We start from the raw sequence: 15208 nt of genomic DNA, 5'->3' as shown, positions 1-15208 counted from the left end.
ATAAAAACAATCAAATTAAAAAATTGAAATGTGATAAATGTAAATGGTATGCAATAAAACAGAACAATGAATTGTAACATTCTTATTTGTACATCATCTTCCTTTTTGGTTCTTTCTATTGGATCTAGCTGCAATTCACAAGCACCGATGCTTTCTCAATCTTAATGATGTGTGTACAACAAACAACAGTATTTGTATGATCAACACTATACTGAACTGTATGTACAACAAGTTAATGTAATGTAAGTACAACATGCTACAAATGCACAATATGCTATTTAAACATGCTTATGTTCTCTACATATATATATTTACTGAGTTTTATGCACACCAAGCCGCATAGTGTATTGCATGACCACAGTTATTTAAAGTTTTCAAAGTTTAATGAGGTTTTTAATCATATTTACAGAAAGTACAATACACTGTATTTACAACAATCAACAGCCTTTCATGTACAGTATAAGTTGCAGAAAAACAAGCTATTCTAGTGTATGTAGATGTATTTATTTATCATTATATAGCAAAAATAACCGGGGTACTTGCAGTGATTTTAACATATCAGTTAAATGTAATATCTTTTAAAATAAATTCTTGTTCATACCTTTAGCCCTGAGAACCTGGGATTTGCATAGAACATCTTCATCTGGTCGGAGGGGAGAGGCCCCATCACCTTCTGTATGACGTACAGCTGGTCGATCTCGCTCTCCCCGGGGAACAGGGGCTGTCCGTCACTCAGCTCTCCCAGAATGCACCCAATGGACCAGATGTCCACCGCCTTACCGTAGGCAGACCTGGAGAAGACATGGTTAAGTCAGTACACCAGACAGGCGGAGAGACACACCTACAGATTAATTTATCAGAATCAGACCAGCCATTCTGTAGTCCAGCCTTACCCCAGCAACAGTTCCGGTGACCGGTACCATCTGGTGGCCACGTAGTCTGTGTACACACCCACTAGTCCACCATGGATACTGCGCGCAAATCCTGTAAGATAAAACAAGGAGGTTACAGCAATTATTACAGACAAATGATGAAGAATTCTAGAGAAGAAATTCTACCATGTTCAGTACAACACACTTTTCTACCCCCCCCCCCCCCCCAATAAATTTTATACATGAAAACAAAACAAAGTTTCTTTTGATACAGTCAAACATTGTGACTGAACATGGTGACTTATAGCAGAAGAGGTTTTAAATTTAAAGAATGGAAAAGTTCTCCTATAGTTCTGAACATAACTTGAACAATTTTACTTTAAATTAAGAATGAACTATAAAATTGCATGGTTCATATTACATGTATTTCATAATGAATAAATATTGAGGAATTTTTTTTTACAACAGGTGTTACTGATGATTTTCATAAAAGCATATATAATATTAAGTTTAACTAGAGGAATATTTAATCTGGTATGTGATTGAGAATTGTAGACAATGCTTACCAAAGTCACACAACTTCAGAGTATCATTTTTGCTGATGAGTAAATTTTCTGGCTTTATATCTGTGGGGGTAAAGTATGACATGATTAAAATGAAGCCGACACTTTTCAGTTCACTGAACTGCCCAGAAGTTTATATAAGATAGAATTTAAAACTAATAAATAATTGAGGGAAAATCAATTTAATGAAAGTAAATATATATAGCAAAGTAATTAAATCCGTCAGTATTAATGTACCATGTTTTTATAGTGAAATCACTTGTAAACAGTTACATGAAACAAAATTCCATAACTTGACATTCCAAATTAACTTGATACATGTATTTTATTGCCATGAATGTCTCCCAAGACATCTGAATAAAGTCTTGGTATTACGGACTACATCATAAGTTCAATTACCACAAGATCGTAAATAAATGTGTCTCTTATTAGATATGCAGACTGCCACAAAAAAGATTTTTAAATCTTTGGATGGCATTCCGTGTCTCTTCTTATCACTGTGAGTGAACCTCTCTCTGATCAATAAGCCATCAAAGGCGAGTCCCCCACTGAATTCTGGGCTGTACCATGGCCAGCTCCAAACAAGCCACACTTTCTTTGGTGCCATGAATAATTAATTTTTTGCCGGATAACAGCATGCTTCAGTTTTTACCTTTATGCCTCCAATGGAATACAAAATCAAAAATTCGAACCAAGTTTTCTCAAATGCAAGACTATTTTCTGCTTTTGTGCTGGGTGTATAAAGCTTTAAAATCTAACCAAGGGGGCTTTAATGAATGGGTAATTAAGTAGTTTAATGCAGGCAGTTGCTCCCTATTTGACTGTAGACGCCATATCATCTGTTTTGTTGCCGTTGTATCTATGCACCCCCTCCCAGTGATATTCAATGCTTCCCAATACACCAATACTGTCAATAACTCCCAACAGGAAATGAAGGCATTAGAGCATTTGTCATATCCATACTGAACAGGAAATTAAATCAGATAAAGAACCATGTTTCTGGCAATAAAGTAAAAAAAGAAACGCTCATTTTACAAAGTAAATAATCTGCGTATTGAAACTTTCAAGTGCACAAAACATACCTTTGAACTCGATTAATGTTTCATCTTAGCTGTGTTGGGTTGATAGCTGAGGTTTTACAAATTCAATTTATGCACTGACGTGACCACAAATTAACATCATCAGTATGTTAAAATACCAAGTTAAAAAAACGATTTATGAGAAAGGCAAATATTTATTGGGCAATCATTTCCAGTCATAAGCAAATACAGCAACTAGCAATTTTTGAAATGGGATTAAGGGTGTGTTATCAATGAAACATATTCATGTTTTTTTAATTCATTGAACTAAAAGATCAACTTCTATGAGCAGAAAAAAAAATGGAAGTATGCAATGCATCAAAATTCACTGTAGTGTAAAGTCGTGCCCAATCTTATTTTTCAGTTTCACTGACTTCTAATGCAAAAGTTTTACATCTAAATTGCAAAATAATGACTTGCACTTTATCTTAATTTACGATGATATTAAAAGCTATTATTTATTGATAAACTAAGCAAATAGATATGTTGTGCATAATATACCAACATATAGCCATTAATATCATCTAATGCTCTTTAAATCTTCTAAATACTGAGATTCTGTGTAGACTTATTTTCATGGAATCCATTAGTATTCATTAAATGCACGTTGTTCTTCCTCTTTCAGAAATACCGTTAAACAAACACTGCAATTCAATCAAGGACAAGCAGAAGTAGATATATATAAAACTCTATTTGCAAACACTTAGCAAACCCTTTAAAAGACAATAGCTTGATAGCTGCTACCAAAACAAACTAAGAGGGTATATATACCCGGTATGTATTTTAATGCAAAGGACTTCTGGTAAATTATTTTAAAAAAAATTGAACTCTTTCCCAATTTATGTGATCAATTTCATCTCTCTCTTTCTCCCATTTCTTTTTTCTATGTCTGTCTCTCTTTCTCTGTCTGTCTCTCTCTCTCTCTCTCTCTCCTTACCCCTATGTATGATGTCCTGACAATGGCACCATTGTATTGCTTTACACAGTTGGTAGGTATAACTCTTTACTTTTTCTGTGGGAACTCCATTAGGCATCTCCTCCAACAATTCCAGCATGTTCTACAATCAAATTAGAAAATTATAAACTGTTAACTATTCTGATGATTTATATCTTTTTCATGTCTGAATTTTTTTTATAAATGATTTCAATTATCATGTAGTTATTTTGTAGAAGTATTATTTATCTCCTCTCAAACACCCACTTTGAACATATTTTGGTAATGTTCTCTGTTTCTATAAAATGTCAGAAAACACTCACCCTCTCTACATATTCAAACACTAAATACAGCTTCCCCTTCCGCCGGAATGCCTCTCGTAGTTCCACAATGTTTTCCTGCTTAAGGGTCCGCAGCATCTTGAGTTCCCGAAGCGTTGTCCTTTTGACATCATCATTTTCTACAATAAGCAGAAATTTATAGACTTTATGAAGAAAAATAAAGGAGATAAGATATTTGTTTGGTACTCTATACATGAACTAATGGTCATTTTTGGTAAGTATTACACAAATCACTGGTTCCTGATAATGTATACTTTCTGATATTCAGGTACTTTGTCACTATGACAAGGGAGATAAATCTGGGAAATATATTCTGCTAGAAGGGATTTCTGTTAAAGATTGCCAAAATGGTGTGCATTAATTTTATATTAAAATTTAAATTTCATTTGAGAAAGTTTTATCCTAATATACCAAAAACATTGCTTGGTTAATATATTACAATATTTTTTCTACAGTTATAATTAAGGTGAGCTTCTTGTATTTTAACTTGCATATGATTTCTCTGATGAGAATATTCCATCCCATCCTACTAAAGCAGACAAAATAATCAACAAATTCAAACATCATTATAACACAAAATGAAGACATGTCCATCAAAGGAAACATGCTCTACAGATGAACATTGATAAAACCAATATAAATTTTTGAGAAGCGACAAGAAGTGATCAATCTGAGATTGAGATAATGATCCACACACTGGGCTATTAATCTGGTCGTGGTTATGATTTATTGATGCAGGAAACAACAGAACTCATTCAGCTGTAACATCAGACAATGCGAGCAGGGCCTTACCAGAGAGAGAGAGCAACTCATTACAGCGGGCTCTTGATACAATGGCAGTGACTTTTATATGAATCCAATATGGAACAAGAAAGAATTAAAACTGTTTGGCATTATTCCATGACTTGTAGATCATAAAAACAACATAATGTGAAATTACTTGTACTTGTGTAACAAAGACTTGCAATGTGATATCACATTCTGCCAACACAACAGGAGGGGCCACGCAACCCAAACATTCATTGAATTGATACACAATTGGATTTTATACAAAATCTACTTGTTTTGAAATTATTATCAGAAAAGATTTTAGTAAACTTATATATACAATTTCATAGGCATATCTTGCCATGATCTTGACTTTCATGTGACCTTGACCCAATCAAAGATAGCTTCTGAATTCGGCACTAATGGTACCAATTTCATATTTGTGAACATTACGTATAATTGCTCAAAACTTATAGATAGACAGTATATATCTGAATTTAAGTAATTACTAGAAGTGAAAGAATATATCATATTCAGTAAAATTATAACCAATCACCCCAGAGTGCCTGTCCTTAATTTGGGTTTAGTATTAGAGGTATAGTAAAAATGGACTCAATAAATGTAAAAAGTAATTTTGTATTCATATTCTATTACATTATAACAGTGCAAAACTGCAGTACATGTGTCTATCAACTGTGCATCTTATTTCCTTCCAGGGGATCACTAAATTGTTATTCATATGATAAAATAAACCCATGTTTGTGATAATTCAATATTTAATCACTCATAGTAACCATATACATAGCAGGTGTCTAGACTTTTGGGATGAATAAAATATTCAGACTTTATTTCTGTGTTTGGTTGAGACTCTGTCAAACTGTGCAGTGAACATGCATTAATCTGCTTGAGAAAAGCATTTAATGATGATTCAGTGCTCTTCTGTCTAAGATTCTATGGATACCAAGGAATCAACACTCATTGGAAACCAAGATCCGACCAAAATAATTGTACGGATCATGCAAGGAATTAATCCGAGAGAGTTCTTGGAGCACCATCAAAGGGAATTGGAACATACTGGGAAGCAATAGCAATGTCTGCGGACAATACAAATCAGAACTTACACTGTAACTAAACATACTTCAGTATTCTTATTATTAACAGATCTAGGAGTTAAATAGATGTTTCAATTTCTATGTACATACATGTATTTAAAATGAAATGGGTGATTGACTTTCTGCACCATATATACTGTATACAGGAAAATATTCGCCCACGTTTTATTTTAGCTCCTTTTGCCCTCATTGTCAGCGGAGGAATTTAAGACTGGGCAAATTCCAATTTCCAAGCTATTTCTTCAGTACACATGCTAGTCTGGGTGAATTTAAGACGGGTCAAAACCGTTTTGCAAGTGTAGAAGGACGAAAATAACAAGAGGCGAAAATAACTCTGTATTCAGTACGTTTGTAATTAAAGTGTTTTAACTTGGGAAAACAAGACATGCATATGAGACACTTTGTTCCTAAGGTAGCTAAACACAGTTTCGTATAAAATCCAGGGGGTTTTTCTTTGGGGAAAAGCATGATGGGTAGGGATTTTCCTGCTATTTTTATGCGGTATACATGAAAATCAAATTTTTAAACTCTCAGTTGCATAATATAGTGAATTATCTTTCGAAAACATGAAAAAAGTATGTAGAAAAATTTTAAAAATTAATTTTGTGAGACTCTAAAATAAAGGGCGGTAACTCCAAAAACATCCCGATTTTACACATGCAGAATTTCATGAATTTTTTAGCGGGTAACATAGCTCTTTAAAAAGCTGGCGAATGTACCCTGAAAATACTATGAAATGATGCCTAAGGACTTGTTCTTGAAAATGTACAGAAATAAAACTGGCTGGTTTGGTTGCATTCTGCTGTTAGGGGGAGCCTAAAATGCATGGGTGTACTGCATTTAGAGGCATCCTTTTGTCCATTTTCCGCATGTTTTGAGTGCCAAATAAATTCTAGCATTAAGTTACATGTGCATTATTTTTAAATATTTACAAAATTCACGATTTTATCTTTCTATTGATGTATAAATATATATGTAACATATTTTAACAATTTATTTTTATAGGGGTCAGTTTTGCTTGCCCCTCATCTGAAAACGTCCTTATAACGTTACATATAAAACTGTGATTTGCACCCTAACAATGTCAAAGTCTCCTAATGAATGCAAATTTAATCTTTGATCTCTATCAACTGTCTTTCCCAAATTCACAATCATTAAATTAATAACATAACATACCCCAGTGATGATCTTTGAGAGATTAAAAAAAAACTCCAGTATCATTAAAATCGAAAAGAAGATATTTTACGAGATTTTTTCTTCTATAAAAGGTTGCATTGGTGGGGGGTTTTTTTCCTTCAATTTTGGTTACAATCAATAAGTCTGTGTGTTTAGGAGGCAAACTAAAAATTAATCTGGATTTCCTACCAACAAATCAATTAACTCGTTTTCTCCATTCAATTTTCACCAACTATTGATGAAGCTTTTTTTAAGGCTCAATAATCATTCTATTCAAATCGAAGTGGATATTATGGACATGCTAAGAAACAATTCAAATCCATTAAAAGGTCCTTTAATTCTTTCAATCAACTTCCCTGTGTTTAGATTTGCATGGCGACAAGCAGAATGCTTGAAAGATCACAGCACCCTGTCCCTTGTCTAGAAAGTCTATTTGATATATTTTAATCTTACAGAAATTCAAGAATCCACTTCAACCCTAAAAACTATATACCCCAGGTTTTAAATTTAAAGACCAAACCATTATTTAATCTCAATCCCTGCTTTTTATAACTGGTCAATTCAACCTTTGTTAAATAATAATACCGTAATTACTCTAAAACACCTCTCCAAAATACCAGCATCAAGTTATTTAAATGTAAGTGTAACCCTGTTACCTCTATACATTACCAGTGTAACCCCATTGGCTCTTTCATGTTGACTGTAAAATATGTTTTCAAAGAATCAGATAATTAAGAAGCTTGTTGTGTGTATCTAGAACCGTCGCACAATGTACTTGTGTACCAGATACAGTAAAACAAGGTTATAGCCAACACGCTTATAATGAATCGACGCTTACAGCAAAGTGATTTTCATTCCCCGTGACTATATAATACGTTGTAAACTTGACGAATATAACGAATTTCGAATATAACGAAGCAAAATCACACATCCCTGGCACTTCGTTATAACTGTGTTTTATTGTACATTACACATAGCTCCAATCAGATGAAAAGGGCTCTGGTGAATACTGTTAATGTACTAGTACATTTGGCTGTGTATTCTTCTTTAGCATTTTTTGGCAGAAAACTGCTTCCTTTTAATCAAGTACACCACTAATTGCTATTTATATATGCATAAAAATAGGCACATGCATTTAGAAACATGCTAATTCAAATTCATGTTAACTTGTTGAATCAAAGTACTGAAGTACTGAAAGCCGGGCTCTTTTGGTGTGTCTTTATGCATATTGTGTAGTAAAGACTGAAAATCTCTCTCTCTCTCTCTCTCTCTCTCTCTCTCTCTCTCTCTCTCTCTCTCTCTCTCTCTCATGCTTTTAATGTCGGCAAAGCATTAGAGAGCGACCAAATTTTGTAAGCGGCTATAAACAAAAAATAAGTCTGTCTAGTAGAAGTTAAAAAGTTCAACAGTTGCTGCCTTGAATTTTGCAACAAGCATTATATATTCAATCCCCGTTTCTTTATCGTGCAGCAAAGTAGTTCATGGAAATTCATGCGCATTTCAACCAATACTGAATATCATGGGAGTTAGCTAGAGATCAGTGTATTAGGAGCATGTATAGTTTGTTTGCTGGTAGATATAGGAGTTGGAGGATACTCATGTGGAATCAACATATGGGGGGGGGGGGGGGGGGGGGTATGAGGGAGCAGGGGTTGCTTCCCAATCACTGAGGATTCTGTGGGTGTAACCCCTTACCCATGTATTAACATCCTCTACAAAGTATCGAAACAGAGTTTTATTTGTTTCAATAGTATGTACACAGAAGCAAATCCACTATAAACATATATCCCATTGAATAAACCCTAAAATACATATGGACATTATCCATGACCATTGGCCCATATTTTCTTTCAGATTCCAAAGTAATCCCTTTGGTCTTATTTTACCAATTTCTGCAAAATGCTGATTTGAGAAACCATATTTTAACATTTTAATTAAAATATAGGGCAATGTGTATTACTTATTCCATCTGGCATTCCAAATAAAGCTAATATATATGAGCAATATTTTATTTTTATGCCAGAAGAGCAACTGCATGCAGTTCAAAATGCCATTTTGACTGAAAAACATTGTTTATCGCTTTAATGAAAAAAGCAAAGATTTTTTCATTATTTCATACAATTAAATACTCATGCAGTGGATGTAAATATATGTTAATAAACAAATGACCATTACACTGAGAAACAATGTATAACTGTTGTACTGGTCAAACTTATATCACTATTAAAACTATCACACATGGCCAGCGTTAGAAAATATGTCCCAGTGCCATGAGCAGGTCCACCCAGACTACATCTACAACAAGTTCTATTTTTCACATACCATACTCATATAGAGCTATCATGTTTGTTCTAGAAATTTAACATGCATGACAACAGTAAGAAATCTAAGACCACTTACAATATAAAATTTCAATTCTCTGAATGATAAATCACTGCCAGGGACCAAATCAATATACAAACACTATTTTCACCAGATCTTAAAAGATTTAAAATACACAGTTTAATTCAACAGGGCATTCAAATCCTTTACTCTACTTTGGCAAAACACAGCCTCAGACATGGAGCAAAATCAAGGTCCGTCGTCTACCTAGTCAGACTTCAGTAAAGTTAATACGAGTCTTCAATCTCTCTGCTATTGATTCCAAATGAATAGGGTTTCAAATATTCAGTCTGTTCTTGGTGATAAGACTAATTCACTGGACGAGAATTTAATAAAGCAGGATTTTGGGGTTTGGACGGTTTCATTGATATTGGTTTTTTGCAGAGTATGCCAACATGGATGTGGACCACCAATTTCAATATACCAAATACTGCAGTCAGAGGAGGTCGGATATGTTTTAGCAATTATTCTGACTTAGTTAGTAGCTACTGCCTTTGCATGATAAACAAAGCATAATACATCCTACTGTAATTAAATCTAACATCAACTGTCGATTAAAAGAGCCAAGAAATCAAGTCTTAGACCCCTTCAATTTGACATTTAGCATTCAACACTTACATGTGATAAGACCTAATCAAACAAAAAAGTAACTTTAAGATTTTGAATGAAATTCCAACCCATTTAAAACCAACTGTTTACATTTAATTCTTTTGGCAGAAAATATACATAAAACCAGGCAAAGGTCATCTTGTGGTTTGCAGCTGATACTCAAAATTCAAATCAGTTTTCCGAGCACTTCTCTTGTAATAATACCAATGTCTAATTATAATAAATGCATCATATATATGTAGAGGCTGGAAGGATTTTGTCTTCAACTATTTACTTAAATACAGTAAAACTTCGTTATCTTGAATACTGATATCTCACATACAATGGGTATGTCCAAGTGATCTGTAAGTCCCACCCTCTTATATTTTAATTATTTTACCTTCAATATCTCGAATACTCAGATATCTTGAAGGTTTTAAACAGTCCCATCTAGTTTGAGAAAACAAAGTTTGACTGTATTCTGCTTATTTTTTACTCAAGTTAAAATACTACATGTTGTATTTCCAGAACTTAATGAGGTTGGGCAGTCAACAAATTAACCGTCAGATCTTCCTTAAACTTTTAGATGTGATGTCTTGAGCTAAATTTAAACTTTCATTTAATAAAGAAAAATCCATACATTGTAGCCTTTAAATTTGAATATTTTGCTATATATTTTAACAGGGTTTTTCTTTTAAAAAAAATTAATACAGTGTGATGGCCGTGACCATTCAGCACCCACTTAATTTCTATCCTTTTAGGGAAAATTCCAATCAGTAAGTTCTTACGAAGACATATACATTTAGTAACTATGGATATGTATGTACATGTGTATCTATATAACTCAATGTGCACAGTCATTCTCTGTGTATGTAGATTGATATGCGCTCTGAGCGGGGATATGTGGAACCCTCTCACCCCGATCAATTATTCACTGCTTTAGTACAGAATCTGTGTGGTCACCAAGGAGCACTGAAACACTGGTGCCCATAGACCAGCACTAGTATTCATTACTCCTACACTTTAGTTCTACAGACTCTTTGTTCAATAGACTCGCTATTTAATTTCAAAACAATAGATTATAACTTCTGTGGGAGTCACCTCAAGCTGATTTAAATACGTAACATTTGTACTCATGAGATGAATTAAAACTTACTTCATCTTTCCAACTTATAAAGTACGTTAGCGGTAAAAAAATATATACCTGTATATAACTGTATTTAAATATTAAAATATTTCCCAAAATTCTTTATGCCTGATAGATTTCAGCAGCTGCACTTGGAAATATGCGAATCAATGGTCATATTACATTTGCATATAACATTTTCATTTGTTGCTTTGATGGTATTTCTATGTCTTCTCTCTAGTTACAATTCAACACCAAAGTTTACATCTGATCTTTTCCATGTTCTTATCAAAATATTGATTTAAACTCTTTTCAAAACTATTGTATTTTTAATGTCTCTTATAGCACAATACTAGAAATCAATGAGAAATATGCAAAAGCAGGCTTAAAACCAATACTGTTTTTCCAAAACACTGACAACCAATCTCTTTTTATGAATTGATATTGCCTAAAGTGAAAATAGTTGTGAATAGTAAATGGAGTAAACTGAATGGAAAACACTGTAAAAACTGTCATTAGGTGTATCACATTTACACAGACAGTATCGTATCGTTGCCTTGCAGCGACAGGTCTGTATGCAAATAGTCAGGCCTTGTTCCATTTAATGATATATCCTTATTTTTATTCCGTGTAATAAAAGAAAGTATTTAGGGGCACAAAATTTAGGAGGACTTCATTGCAACAGAGCTTTAGACTGAAAAAAAAGCGGACAGGACCCCAAACTTCTATAGGGTGGTGCCAGTCAGGTGGAAAATTTAATGGGAAAGTCTCACTTAGACTGTTGTAACTAAAATAAATTGAAAGTTTATTCACAGATATAAGATTGGCACTATTTGATAAACCTTACACTTAAGTGTGTGTTTTTATGTAGTTCAGGCAAAAAGAGTTGGTGCACGTAATTGCTTACAGTGACTAAGTTGTATAAAACCTACCTTCACTATCTTTGAACTTCTTCACAGCTACCATATCCCCAGACTCCTAAAAATGACCAAAACAGAAATATACAGAACAGATCTAACACAAATATTTTTGAGATAGTTGGGAAATAATGCGTGAAATGAACAATTACAATGAACACACTTAAAATAAATTCTTGTCTACAGTGAAAGTTCATTTTTCAAGGTTTTGAAATAAGAATTATTTATATAATAAATCAAAAAACAGAGTGATAATGCACAGATCAAGCTGTACTATTCTATAATTAATCATAGACGTTCAGCTATTTCATTACCATAGGCTCAAACCTTTGAAACTTAATAAACTTTCTGAACAAAAGAGAATTAATTTGTGTAGAATAGAAAATGAATTTTTATTTCAGTTTCAGGGCAATATGTTTTCAAAAGTTTGATTTTTACCAATTTGCTCTAAAAAATAAAAGCTTCATGCATACATGTTTATTGTATATTTGTTGTCTTTTGTTTGGAACTCAGAAGTACTGTAATTTTCACTTCAAAACCTGCCTCATGTAATATAGTAAACTTAACTGTGTCCACCCTGGGCTAACTTTGAATTCTGTGGTCGGTTACAAACGGTTAAGCAACTTGTTGACACAAGTAAAAGGTTTCTCTCAATTGCCTCACTGTTCACCTGCTCTGTTTAATCAGAACGATTAAAGCTCAACAAGGGGTAAGGATTCAGTATAATTCACTGGCCGTGTTCTCTCTTCTTACCAGGGTACATAACGTTACAATAACAGTCATTCTGTGAAGGAAGTGAGCGGAATAATACACAGCTATTCTGCTCATTCATTCAAACTCTGTGTATAACGTAATGATTTTTCTATACTTATATATATGTATATGCATGCAATATGAATTTTCCATATTTGGTTTGCACAACAGACAAATATTTTAACAGATGAAATGCTGGTTGTTGTTTTTTTAACCCTAATGTTATGCATATATATACATGGCTCTAAGTACCAGTGCTCAAAGTGCATACACTGGAATTTTAAATGGTGAACATTTATCAACATCAAAAAAAACATTCAACTGCCACAGATAAAATTTGAATCTAATCAGTGTGAATTTATACAAATATGAAAATACAAAGCCGTCCTGGGTCTTCGTTTATAAGAGTTCTGCAAACAAATGTTATCATCCTCGGAATTTGTGGTGTCCGCATGCCTAGAGGGTAGCCTAATCTCCCGAGGGGGATTACGGTTCAAGACGCAAATAAAAGGGTATCACCAACTCTATGGATGTAATCGATTTCAATCATGTATCCAAAAGATACCAATAGCATTTAGAGCCCAGAAACTTATAAAACAACCAATAATGGCCACAGGGATTTAAAGTAAAAATGTTTCTGTGTAGCGTTATTGCAGTATAACTCAAGCCAATGATAATAATGGTAACATTCTAAAGAGGGAGGCTTCAGCAGGCAAAATCTTGCTAGGGGGTTTCTTTTTAAATTAAATCACTCAACAGCTAATTTGTATGAGTAAATATCATTTACGTAAAACTTGGCTTTGCCTTTAGTGCAACTTTTAATTTTCTTTCCTGCCCATTTGGTGTCACACAGGTAGAGAAAATCAATTACAATATTTACCTTCTTTTTTCCATTATTATTTGAGTAAATATCATTGGTTTTAATATTCACTTATTAGGGTAACATTTGCCTAGTGACAGAACCATTTGTAAAATGTATATATGTCAAAAAGACTGTACACTCCAGAGTATCAGTGTCGGTATGTCAGTAAGATGACCACTGTAGGATTCTCATTCACTCAAGACTGTTTACTCATTAGATTAACCCTATATCAAATATCAATAAATATTACAATCTAGAAACTTAACTTTTTCAACCAGATAATCTAATTTAAACATTGATTTTACAGAAAATTCATAAAGTTAAATCCTGGAGTATTTTTCATTGATAATTTTGACACGTTTATCACTCATATTGTTTGATATATATATAACCATGTGTTACATATTGCATTGATCTTGGTGTGTGTATTGAATTGAAGGAATTAGCCCCTACCCACCCTAAGCTTGTTGTAGCGGTTACTTTCAGTGGACTTTGTTACGGACCAGTGAATGTTACTGTAACACATAATACTGTTGGTGATCCTCCAACAACAAATATTTATATTGGGTAACATGGGTTAAATAAATCAACGGAAGTGTAATCTATCGTCACTTGATCAAATTATACAACACTTGATCTTCCCTTGATGTGTGGGGATCTTTGCTGGGCTAGACAACCGTGTGGTGGGCATTACTTCGAACTGTGAATATCCTATCCTGATAGACAAAGTGAATTACTTTATTTACTCGCTATCAGGGGACTGTTTGGTTAGGGTTGTCGGTAATGTTCAATTTCAAGAAAGCAAACAAGTGTAGCACTCTATGCTGAACATTCATGCAGTGAGGTATTTCAGGTTTCACTTGCTTTTCTTTGTGCAGGTAAAATATAAGTCAGTTTATGGCCTAAGAACGCACCAATTACAGCTTATGAAGTAATAAAGATAGAAATATTCTGCTATATATCTTTCCAATAACCCATTCTGTTGTAACTATAAGGGTCTAGTGTTGTGAGGCAAACTATGCACACATCTGTAGCACAATTATCTGGACCACAAAGTTCCAACACACCTGTCCGGGTTGCCAGATGTTGCGATTAGTGACCAGGAATAGTAAATACTACTTAAATAACATACCTTGTGTCTGCATTTTAACACCACCCCATAGGCCCCTAAAATAAGTAAGGATTAAAATCAATACGAGTTCAACATCAAACAATTATCTAACTAATATTGACTGTAAATATGGTTAAATGAAAGGGAAATATTCAAAACAACTATGTACTGAGTAATTAACATTATACTATACATCTCTGTTGTCACTCTGAATCATACATTGAGAATTCAAAATTATACTCATTGACAATCTTCTATATTAATAGGATATACATTGTACATGTACAGGTAAAACTTAAAGTGAAGTCATGTGGACCACTGAATTTATTTCACTAAACTGATGATTCCATTATTTAAGTGAGTTCAAATTTCATGATTCAACTGTTTCATATCAAATTGCTAGCAATACTTTTTGACTTTTAAACAATGTTTTATATGAGAAGTAAATTTTGTTACTGTTGATTCCTTTTTAAACGCGAGGAATTAATATTTGCGAAAAAATCGCAAAAAGCCCATCTCACAAATTTTATAAAATTTCGCTTTTATTTTTTGGACACATGTTAACTACATTGAACTATGATAAAAAAAAAATCTGTAAACTTGTTATATATATATATCAGAGTT

The 15208-nt window shown here is 33.4% G+C and overlaps 1 protein-coding gene across 6 annotated transcripts in view; it reads right to left on the bottom strand.

Annotated features, from left to right (window-relative positions):
* The window catches only part of LOC128156436 (cyclin-dependent kinase-like 5), a 28676-nt gene that overhangs the window by 11090 nt on the left and 2378 nt on the right, over positions 1-15208 (bottom strand). For all 6 annotated transcript variants that reach the window (XM_052818583.1, XM_052818586.1, XM_052818587.1 and 3 more), the window contains exons 3-9: positions 14606-14640; positions 11874-11919; positions 3772-3908; positions 3452-3572; positions 1439-1498; positions 894-984; positions 602-791 (exon numbers count right to left, since the gene is read on the bottom strand). In XM_052818583.1, coding sequence (XP_052674543.1) covers positions 602-791; positions 894-984; positions 1439-1498; positions 3452-3572; positions 3772-3908; positions 11874-11919; positions 14606-14640 — 680 coding nt within the window. The remainder of the gene's footprint in view (positions 1-601; positions 792-893; positions 985-1438; positions 1499-3451; positions 3573-3771; positions 3909-11873; positions 11920-14605; positions 14641-15208) is intronic.

The sequence above is a fragment of the Crassostrea angulata genome, chromosome 7, assembly GCF_025612915.1.
Source record: "Crassostrea angulata isolate pt1a10 chromosome 7, ASM2561291v2, whole genome shotgun sequence".
NCBI lineage: Eukaryota > Metazoa > Mollusca > Bivalvia > Ostreida > Ostreidae > Magallana > Magallana angulata.
The sequence above is the reverse complement of the archived record's forward strand: the minus strand, read 5'-3'. Positions and strand labels throughout refer to the sequence as shown.